Below are 11,373 nucleotides of genomic sequence, written 5' to 3'. Positions count from 1 at the left end.
TAATCAAATATCCGATGGGAGGGGCTCGTGGGGTGATGGAGGTGAACCCAAGCAGACACTTCGGACTAAAACAAAGCCAAGCTGCTCAGTCATATTTACTTTATCTGACAGTAATTGGCTAAACTGTCTGATAGGAAAACCTATTGTTAATTGAGCACGGATCCAAGATTTCTAAGATCTTTTCCAACAAGAAAATGCAAATGCCCCTGAACGTGCTAGTAACTGGATACCCAGCAGAGCTAGATTCTGCGTCCCGATAAGCCACAAGCCACGGTGGAGGGGGACCTCCAGCAGCGGAGTTTTCCTGTTTTACCTAGCAGCGCACAGTTGGAAGCCCACAGGCCCTGTAGTCGTTTCGGGTGCCCGCTGCCAGCGTAGGAAAGGGAGGCCGCCTGGGTGCGATTGGCCTGGCTGGGAACCTGCTACTTCGAAACCAGGATAAGTCAAGACTTAAACAATTTGGAGAGGGAACCTGGAGATGACCAGAACCCCTACTCTGAGCAAAAATCAAAAACCCAACCTAAAAATCAAGGGGTGGGTGGAAGTCTCTGGATCCGCAGCGCGCAGTCCAGGACAGGTTAGGCCATGGGTGCCGCGCGCTGGCACATTCACCAAGCCCCCATAGGGTACTCCCAAACGGAGTCCTGTCCTGCTGCAGAGCAACTTGGTCAGGGTCCTCAGGAAAGGGTCGTCCAGGTGTGTCTTGAGGATCCCTGACCAAGTAGTGGCTGGGTTTGGAGGAGACCCCTCCACGTGCTCCTGCAGGTGGGGGGAGCAGACCGTCATCTGCATGGGCAGAAGGAAGAGGCCTGAGTGGGCTTCCCCGGAGGCAGCAGGTGTGCGGGTGTGTCTCTGAGTTGCAGGCATTGTTGCACCGAGGGTTTCACTCTGGGGCAAGGTTTGGTGAGGGCAAAGCAGGGCTAAGAAGCAAGAAACTAAGCAAAGAGGCATACAATAACGTTTATCTTTTCTTTTGTCCACATCTTGAAATCACCTGAGGGGGGGGTGGAATTGGAGAGCAGAAGCGAAAAGAGCATTTCTCCGCCTGTTGGCAGAGGGTGGGGGACTAAGACTGGAGCGCGATTTCCTTCTGGTCCTCTCACTGCCAGCTGGGGCACGCAAGTCCACTCAGTCCCCCGACCCTGCAGGGCCGCGCACTCACCCCACCTCGATCGGGACGTTTGCGCTCCGGGTCCTCAGCAAAACCAGGCGCACTCTGCCTCGGCTGAATTCGCCTTTGTAGCGACCGCTGCCCCCGCCTGAGGCGTCAACAGTCTCAAGTCTTAAAAGTGAAAAGGCTCTTGCTACCGAGGAAAGGTTTCGAGGAGCAATGGCCTACCCACAGGTGATCTTTCCCCATCGCCCCAAGGGCACGTGGAGCTTCCCTGGTCCCAGCTTCCCTGGTGGCCCGGGGCTCAGCTTCTTCGCAGTATTTCCGCTCTCCCCCAAGAGCCCCGCCTCCCTCTCCTCCCAACCCTTTCTTTCCAGGGCCGCGGGCACCATCATTCTGCTTCCCTGGGTTCCGCAAGGCCGCTCTCCATATAATCCTATTCGTGCCGCCTCTACCCATTTCCCAGGGTGTCATCCTCTGTGCCCGTGCCTTCCAGTTGAGGCCAGTCTCTCCCAACTGTACGGTTCTAAGGGGGGGGGGGGTGAAGGGAGAGAGACGACAAACAAAAGCCAGGGGCGATCTGGTGGAGAAACTCAAGGTGAAGCCAGAACGGTTCCTTGTTATTGTTATTTCCAAGGCCTGCTGCCCATGCGTTTTGCTATTATCCTCACAACGATGGCGGCAGGAGGCTATTCAGAGGGCTAAGCTTATAGGTAGGTGAATGCCAAAAGTTGGTCCCCATCAGGCAGTTTTCAGAGTCTGAGACTATATACTATATACTATATACTACATACTACATACTACATACTACATACTACATACTACATACACACACGCATTATATATATATATATATATATATATATATATATATATATATTCTCCCCGCAGAATGCAATCACGGTCTCAGAAAGCGAGCCAGACAGCCTTCAGGTAGAGAAATAAGGCGTGTCTGAAAGTTGAGGCCTGTACTCAGACTCCAAAAGGCGGAAAGCCACAGCCGGGTTACCTCCCTTTTGAGACCAGAGCCTGCTCTCACAATCCCTACCAGGTCAGAATCAATGAAGCCAACACTGGCCCGACCTCTGACGCAGAAAAAGGGTAGCTGCACGTTTTGAGCAGTTAGCATTCCTAGACCCGCACTATGCTTCCGGTCTGGTTAGCCTTATTTAACTAGAGCAATTGCCCTAAAAGAGGGAGTTCGGCTCCTTCATACAGACGAGGAAACTGAGAACGTCGAAAACCAAGTAAGTATTGACTCGGGCCAGGACTCGAAGCAAGAGCGACTGAACACCAAAGAACTCCATCATCTTGTCCCTCAGGACCCTGTTCTCTGCAGCCACTGCAAGGGCCGCAAGGGCGAATATGACCTGGACGCTGCCCTCACAGTCTAACTTGGCAGCCAGGTGAACACTAAGTGAGAGGAGTGACAAGTGACATTACTAACGGAGCAAGTTCAGAGGAAGAGGACTTCCGGGCTAGGCAGCGCTTCCTCGGAGGACCAGCAGCTTTCCACTCGTGGAAACGAGGATGGAAAAGGCACTCCACGTGGTGAGAACGGCCAGAGCAGAGACAAGGTGGAATTTGACACGTCGCTCATATTTCCAGGGATACAGCATTCGTCTCTTGAGGAATCAATCCACCGTCCGGTATTTACTGGCCAGGAAGTTTTCCTGCCTCGAAGCAGCTGTAAAGACAGTCTGTGTCATCCTTTTAGGACTTTGTTGGTTCATGGACAAGTGAGCCTCTCAGAACTGCCGCTGATCGGGAAGTGCGGCTAGGTGAAACGGGGATTCGGTGATTCGGACACCGGCTCAAGGCAGCCTCACCCACAACGACTTGGACCTCAAGACTATTCTAGTCCCGGTCTATTCCTGGTAAGGCAGCTACATCCCACTGGGTGGACGCGAAGGGCGTGGCCCACATACGCCAGAACCAATTAGGAAGCGGGCCAGGATGCCGACCCCGCCCCTCGACGTGACGCAGGGCCCCCGGACAGAGGCTTCACAGCCCCGGCCCCAGTCCTTGCAGTGGCTGTAACAAAACCCAGACCCCCAGGTCCCGGCCAATGGAGGCGATTTAGACTGGAGCAGGACCGCGTCTGTCAAAAGCTCGACTCCATAGCATCGCGAAGTCCAGGGGAAGCTGGAGCCGCCGCGCTGCCTCCCCGCCCCCGCCGGGATTTATTGAGTATTTGGACTGGACAATTAAGTGGCCCTGATGATGTTACCAAGCCCGGTCACCTCCACCCCTTTCTCAGTCAAAGACATTTTGAATCTGGAGCAACAGCAGCACTTCCACGGAACTCACTTGCAGGCGGAGTTGGAGCAGCACTTCCACTCGGCTCCCTGCATGCTGGCCGCGGCTGAAGGGTCACAATTTTCTGATGCAGGAGAGGAGGAGGAGGAAGAAGAGGGAGAGAAACTGTCCTATTTGAACTCACTAGCTGCTGCAGAGGGCCACGGAGATTCAGGTCTCTGTCCGCAAAGCTATGTCCACACAGTCCTTCGAGACTCCTGCAGCAGGCCCAAAGAGCAAGAAGAGGAGGTTGTGAGAGAACGGAGCCAAAGTGAGTAAGGGGGAAAGGAAACGCGTCCTACACCTGGAGCAATGGCTCAGCGCCCGTAAACAACCCACAGACCGTGCCAGCAGGGCCGCCCGCCCCTTTCACGTTTGGCTAGGGTCGTGCCTAAGCTAGGTTCAAGGACAGCTGTGCAAAGCACAGGTACCTGAGATGGAGAGAGGGTAGGGTGGAAAAGGAGGTGATTCCCCAGAGCAGGGAGCGAGAGCAGCCCCTGAGGGAAGGGAAAGCGATTATTGCAGCCCCGGTGACAGGGGCCCTGCGGCTGGATCGTAACAGCTAACATCTTCCTCTGTGAGTGTGTGTGTGTGTGTGTGTGTGTGTGTGTGTGTGTGTGTGTGTCTGTGTGTGTTCTCTCGAACATCCTCTTCTCAAAAAGGAGTCAGTAGTCTGGCCATTTTTCTGGCTTTCTTCTCATGTGGCTTGAGTTCTGAGTGAGGCCAGGGCAGTCACCCCTGCTTTCCCGAAAAGGCAGTGCGAGCAGATGAGAGATTGTGCTTTTTAGCAGAAGATAGGGAAAGTTCAGACCATGTGCGTTTAGGGCTCAGCGTTCTCACACCTACAGCACCGTGAGGAGAAGGGATGGATGGTGTGGGGGCCACTCCAGATGGCCGCACCACTCACACCCTTGAGGTGAAGGCCTTAAAAAAAAATCTTAGTGTTTGCTTTGTGTCTCCGGCTGCAAGCCGAATAAAGTGGATAAAGCGCAGAATTTAATTGCTGGGGATTCTGGACACCCAGCAGACCAGAAGTAGTAGGAAAATCAGACAACTCAATAAGCCCCCAGGAGATGTCTGAAAGAAGACAGAATCAAAGAATCTCTTCTCCAAGTGAAGTTTTGATGTGGCTGAAACCAAGGCACTTCCCCGTCAGCTCGCCAGGCCTAAAACATACACGAAACTGTCTAAATGTGTCCATCCAACTTTTTTTCCCTCTGTAAGGAAACATACATATAGTGTTACACATATTCTCAGTAGTTTTGATAAGAAAAAAAATCAATTCGTGAGTTGCACATACGCTTTACACTTAAATATTTCTGAACAGAAAAAAAATTGCAATCAACCCATGCATCCCGGCTTCCTGTCCCCAATACCACCAACGCGTTTCACATCTTCAGGTATCCGTGGAGAGTGGTAGGCAAACGAGTTTGCAAATACTGTCGTTGTTAACGTAGATGCACGCTTTCATCTTGAAAACAGTCATTAGCGCGTCAGGCGGCACGCTTAATCTCCTTTCTCTCTGATACTCAAGTTTTAACAAATGCGAGCTAACTACTCGCCATCGAACAGGATTCCTCCCGTGGAGGTGCTCAGCCTAATGCAGGACCCCTGAGCATAGGGAACCATAAACTTTCCCCACATCTAAGCATTTTCTACCGAGTGTTCTGTGTTCCCGGGCTGTGTGGATGCTGTACAGGGAGCTAAGGTCTTGCTTCTTCCCGCAGAAAGCTGCCAGCTGAAGAAGTCTCTAGAAGCAACTGGAGACTGTAAGGCGAGCGAAGACGGCGAGAGGCCGAAGCCGCGCAGCCGCCGGAAGCCGCGGGTGCTCTTCTCGCAAGCTCAGGTCTTCGAGCTGGAGCGCAGGTTCAAGCAGCAGCGGTACCTGTCGGCGCCCGAGCGCGAGCACCTCGCCAGCAGCCTGAAGCTCACGTCCACGCAGGTGAAAATCTGGTTCCAGAACCGCAGGTACAAGTGCAAGAGGCAGCGGCAGGACAAGTCCCTGGAGCTGGGGACTCATGCGCCGCCGCCGCCACCTCGCCGCGTGGCAGTGCCGGTGCTGGTGCGGGACGGCAAGCCTTGCGTCACGCCCAGCGCGCAGGCCTACGGCTCGCCCTACAGCGTGGGTGCCGGCGCCTATTCCTACAACAGCTTCCCCGCCTACGGCTACGGGAACTCGGCCGCCGCCGCTGCTGCCGCCGCTGCAGCCGCAGCCGCGGCCGCGGCCTACAGCGGGAGCTACGGCTGCACCTACCCGACAGGCGGTGGCGGTGGCGGGGCCTCGGCAGCGACCACCGCCATGCAGCCCGCCTGCAGCGCCACCGGCGGCGGATCCTTTGTGAATGTGGGCAACCTGGGAGGCTTTGGCAGCGGTGCGGGCGCTCAACCTTTGCACCAGGGTGCGGCAGCCGGGGCCGCGTGCGCTCAGGGGACCTTGCAGGGCATCAGGGCTTGGTGAGGACTGGGCAGGACACGCGGCGGGCATCCTACCGCTGCTAGGCGCCGCGGGAATGAGACGTGAGAAAGGCCAGACCCGAGGGCCAGGCACCCTCGTTAAAATAAAATATGGACCTATCGCTCCCCAAGGGGCCAGGGTCCCAGCGCACTCTAGGCCTGGGGCTCGGCGCAGAAACGCACGTCCTGGTCGAGTGGTCAAGACTGTCTGAGACAGAAATACCGGACGCCAGGGAAGAGGTTGGCCCCCACCCTGGCTCTGCCGGGAGTGCGGGAGGCTGGGACTCCAGCTGTCGCTTGCTCTCTCCGGAGGGCGGCTTTTTCTCCTTCGACCTTCCCTTGGCCTTCTCGATGTACGGTCGGGGAACCGGACCAAACAGGGAAAAGAAGAAAGAAAGAAAGAAAGAAAGAAAGAAAGAAAGAAAGAAAGAAAGAAAGAAAGAAAGAAAGAAAGAAAGGGATAGTTGTGGAAAGATAGTGCAGAAGGGGAAAATGGGGTAGTGGCATGAGAAATCCCACCGATCCGCAGCCCCCTTTTCTAGCCTGGATGCCTACAACACAGTGCATTTTCGTTTTCCAACGGCCTCTCTTCCGAGACAAGACTCTGCCTGGATCTCCGGATTGTCAGGGGACTCTTCTTGGAGACCACCACCCCAGTGAGATCGGAATTTGGGGGAAGGGGGGCAGCTGAGCAAATCGAGGACCTGGTGGCCCAGCCTAGGTGTCCCAGGTTGGTTCCTTTCTGTTTTGTATTCTGTATTCAGCACATTTTCTCTCTGTATAACTATACCCACATGCCATGTACACACCCGCTGTCATACACTACAGGAGTCAATAAAGAAGGTGCAATATTTCTGAACTGTTTGGCTTGCTGCAGACTTGTTTAGCCCTCAAAGACTGTGGAGGAGCACCCCCCCCAAAACAGGGCGGGAAGCGAGGAAAACACCCTGGGCATCTGGGCCCGGTGCCCCTGAGCCCGGCCCCAGGCTGCAAGTTTGGTCTCTTCGCTGCTTTGTTCATTAATTTCTCTTTAGCTTTGTGGGCCGAACAGGCCGGAGGGAGGCTCTGGGTCTTCTGAGGTTTCAGGACTTCGTAATCCCCACCCCCACCCACCGCTACATTTTACCCAGATGCCCAGACTTGGTGCAGGGACCTGCCTTGGTCAAGCTGGGACTCTGCCCGACCTCGAGGGTGTCCGAGGAAGGCTTGAAAAGCTCGCCTCCAGGCTCAGCCTTGGGCGGCTCCTTCCTCGGCGGCCACCGGGCCTTCGAGCGCGCCTGGGGGCGCTGCGTTGCGCCCCGCCGCGGTCGAGCTCTCCCCCTCGGCCGCCCTCCCTTCTCCCCCGGCGGCCGCGGCTTTATGCGGCTCCTTGTCACTAGCGGAGAATGCCTGTGCGAGGCCTGTGCTGCCTGCCACACGGCCGATTGTGAGCGTGCCAAGGCGGGTGAATGGGGAGGCCTCTGAGCGCCGCGCCATTGTGGGGCCGGGCCTGGCTGAAAGGCGGCTCCGGGCCGGGAAGGTGCGGAAAGAATGGCTTTTTATTGGAGTCCCGAACAAAAGGTGTGGTAGGAAGGCGAGGTCCCCTGTGCGAACAAAAACCCCAGCGCGTCGGATTGACGTCCCCCCCGAGCTCCCCATTGCTTCTCAGAGCGGGGGCTTTGTGCAGCAGTCTGCTCAACAGAGGGACGGAGAAATGCGCGGGGGTTTTGTTCCCCGGTTTTTTCTCGTGTGTGGGGGAAGGGGAGGCCGGGGGGCCGGGGGCTGGGCGGGCAGCAGGGAGGGGCGCCCTGATTAGGCCGGGCGGGCCGGGGCGCAGAGAGGTTCAGCGGGAGTCGGCCGCCTGAATGCAGGGTCATTATTGCTACAAGTTTAGCAATTTCGCCCTTGCTAGAGGGGGTGGGGGCTGTTAGGTTGCTGCGAGGCGGCTAGTCTGAGGAGCCAGAGAGACCCGAAGGGCAGGAGGGGGAAAAAAGAGGAGGAGATGGGGAGGGAGACGGCTGGCAGGCAGGCAAGATAGCGCCCCCAAACCCTCTGACCGCCCAGGTCGCACTGGGACCCACGCCCAAAGGGCCTAGTCCCAAGGCTGTAGAGGGGCTGGAGGGAGGAGGGAGACCTTGTCCCTCCTTGCTCTCGGGTAACTGAATGACCCCAGAGCCGGCTTGAGTTAATGCACCAGATTCCTGGACCCCCAGCTTATTTAACGTTAAATTGCCGTGAGCTGGAACCCCTCCTCCCACCACCCCATAATCACCAAGGGGTGGCACACGCCATCTTCTTACCAAGCTCCTGGTCCTAGGTTATTTAGCCAGGAGTTTCTTAAACTGAAGGCTGGAGGAGGAATTCTCATTTTCACACCAGTTGGTTCATTCATTCAATTATATACACCTAGAACCTATTTATTTGCACTGTTCTAGATGCTGGGAATGGGGGTGGCAGAAACCCACTGTTCATAGATTCCTGAATTCATTTTTGGGTATGTTGAGTGCAATGGTGGGACGTGACAGCCAAATCAGTGGGGTTGGGGGGGTTAGACAGCGGGTAGAATTTAAAGTGTAGATAGAGTAAAATACTAAGAATCGAAGTCCTTTGATATAAGAGCCAGAAAGACACATTTCCGTTGGTACCTGACTAGGAAAGCCTAAAAAGAAACCACTGACCTCTCACCCACAAAGCTCCACTACAGCAATGTTATCTTTCTCTGGGACTTCTATCCTCATCTTTCTGGTAAAATAATTCCCTCTTCAAGAAGAACTTTTTCCCTGAACCCCTCAAATGGAGGTGATTACACCCCATCTGTGCCACCAGAGACTTAGGTACTTTCCAGTATCATGCCTGACGTTAGGTGGTGAGAAGGCCTTTTGTCTTCCATGTAAGGTCAAGGAGAGGCAAGCGGACATCTTTGAGGCAGGTAGCAGGGCAAGACATCCATGGGCTGGGAGAGCTCTATAGATGGGCTCCTTCAGCAACTCCTTGAGTGCTCCCCAACCTTGTGGGTAGCTCTGGTGGAGTCAAGCTATGACCTTGGTTTTGGCAGTGAAGGAAATGGGGGAGGGGCTCCTGGCTTACCTGTGCCTGGGCAGGTTCACCTGGCAGCTTATCCTGAACTTATCCTGGGACCAGGTTCTGCTTTCTGTACCATGCTGCCGGGGCAGTTCCTCTCTCTCAGATATTATATTTCTCCCTACAGCTCAAGATGTAAGCAAGGAGTCTAGGAACTTAGTGATGACCTTGACACTGAACAGTCTGTGGTTAGGGCAGGACTTGGAAATAAGGAAGAATGAGGTCTGGGAAGTAATGGGATTCCCCTGTAGTCACTAGGTGATGATAGAGAAAAGACAGGCTCAGCCTCCTCACTCTCAGGATGGAGCTTGTGCTGGAGGAGCTGAAGTCTCTAGGAGTAGCAACCCTTGCTCTCCTGTAGGTAGACACACACACACACACACACACACACACACACACACACACACACAGGCACCAGCTTCCTGCTGCCTATGAATTCCCAATGCTCCTAGCACCAGACCCTCACCTTCCCCGCCGGCTTCCTCCTGTCCAGTCAGCCTTCCTTGACTCTGCATCCTCTTAGGTTCTAGAAGAGGGATGTGACCCTAAGAGAGGAAGCACAGCTGGACCTATGAACTGATTTCCTTGTGGTTTACTTTGCGTGTCTTAAGATAATTAAAGCTAGACTGGACCAACCCCTTCCAGCCCCCTGCCCCACTCTGGGAGCCTGTATACTCCAAATATAAATAGCTCCCACTACTTTGTTAAAGGATTTCCGTCATTGCTGGGGTTCCAGAGCCAGGAACATCTGAGAGTGAAAAACCTTTGACCAATGTAGCATCATTCGGCTTCTGGGCAGGGGCAGGGAAGGGGCAGAGAAGATCTTTCTGAAGTTGCTTCCCACAACACTGTTCTACAAGCCTAGAGGAATCTCTCTCTCTCTCTCTCTCTCTCTCTCTCTCTCTCTCTCACACACACACACACACATACACATGGGGGAGGGGGGAAGAACGCTTGCACATGAGAGCCTTCTTATCACCAAGAGCCTTCAGGTCATGTAAGTTGTCTCTCTGGGCTCTACTCTCTGCCTCTAAGTTAGAGATAAGGATAAATTGCAATTTCCAGCTGGCTTCTGGCTACAACCCTCCTTGCATCCCTAAATTTGTATATAAACACTATTCACAGTGACTTATACCACACCAGGCTGAGGAGGGTTTTTTTTTTTTCTTTTTAAAGATTTACATATTACTATGTGTACAGTGTCTTGTCTGCGGGTTAGTCAGAAGAGGACTTCATTTCCCACTATAGATGGTTGTGAGCACTGTGTGGCTGCTGGGAATTGAACCTCAGGACCTCTGGAAGAGCAGTCAGTGCTCTTAACCTCTGAGCCATCTCTCCAGTCCTCAGTTTCTCTTTTTAGAATCTACAATAATGTGCACAAATAGAAAGTGCACAAATCAGCAAATGGCCATGAACACTCAGGTACAGTTTATCCTGGCTTTGAAAAATTAAAGAGATGCCTCCCCCCCCCCCAAAAAAAATCCCCAGTGGCTTAGTTCAAGCCTGGAACTAGGCGAATGCTTGCCAGTGTGCAGGCTGAGAACTGGACTGCCACGGTTGGGGGATTCCGCCCAGCAGGCTTGTACTCCCCGGTTGTGTCTTTGCAGATAAACCTCTTGAGGACAGAGGTGCTCCTAACGCTCAGTAAACGATCTGGCCCCAACCTGGAGGGGAAGACCCAGGAGAAAGGAGTCCTCTTTAGCTCATCACTGCAGGAGAAAAGGGTCCTGAAGAGAAACCCGACCGGCTGTTGGCTGTTTAAGGACCTGCTGGTACCAAAGGACAGCTGTCTGTGGCCACGCATCTCTGTAGGGTGCGGCTAGGGGCGGGAGCTTTGGTGGAGAACTGCCTACAGAGGCCACAAGGTTGGAGGATGGAGTCTGCCTACTTCTCCTTGGCTTTAGGGTTCAGAGTCACAGAGGGGACTTCCTGGGCACCAGCTCCCAAACTCCAGGGTCCTAGAAGGACTTGGTGTGAGCCTACACGGTTCAGGCCCCGCCTCTACCCGGCTCTGTGCTGGAGAGGCTGGATCATCGGGTCCTCCAGCCGCAGATGCCTGGACAGTCACAGGCTGCCAAAGCCGGCTGAGTGGAGAGTACACCAGTGAGCCTAGAGGGCCTGACCAAGGTTGTGCCCCAGGACTGGAAGGGCCAGCATTCCTGACAGCCACCACCTGGGCGATGAGCCAGGCCAGCACCGTGCTGAGGTAGGAATCCTGGGTACGATGTCTACTGGGCGGGCAGGCTGTGCCCTGTGAGGGCATCCCTGTGAGGGAAGTGAGCTCAAAAGCACATTAACTGTATTGAAGGACCACTTTCCCCCTACCTGGACTGTCGGTACCAGATAAAATAATAGCAGGGATGTTTTCTGTAGGGCGTTTTGAAAAAGGAAGATGCACCAGGAAAGGAGGTTATAAAGAAAAAGATACAGTAAATTGCTAACAACCAGGC

The 11,373-nt window shown here is 54.4% G+C and overlaps 1 protein-coding gene across 1 annotated transcript; it reads left to right on the top strand.

The window, feature by feature from the left end:
* The first annotated feature begins 2,941 nt into the window (after positions 1–2,941).
* On the top strand, positions 2,942–5,920 carry Nkx2-3 (NK2 homeobox 3). Its single transcript, XM_051199920.1, has 2 exons — positions 2,942–3,680; positions 5,137–5,920. The coding sequence occupies exons 1-2, from the start codon at positions 3,332–3,334 to the stop codon at positions 5,865–5,867; spliced, it is 1,080 nt and encodes a 359-aa protein (XP_051055877.1). The 5' UTR covers positions 2,942–3,331; the 3' UTR covers positions 5,868–5,920.
* The last annotated feature ends 5,453 nt before the right edge of the window (positions 5,921–11,373 follow it).

Source organism: Phodopus roborovskii, unplaced genomic scaffold (assembly GCF_943737965.1).
Source record: "Phodopus roborovskii unplaced genomic scaffold, PHOROB, whole genome shotgun sequence".
In the NCBI taxonomy this organism is placed as follows: domain Eukaryota; kingdom Metazoa; phylum Chordata; class Mammalia; order Rodentia; family Cricetidae; genus Phodopus; species Phodopus roborovskii.
Note: the sequence above shows the minus strand (reverse complement) of the source record. Positions and strands in the feature narration are given on the sequence as shown.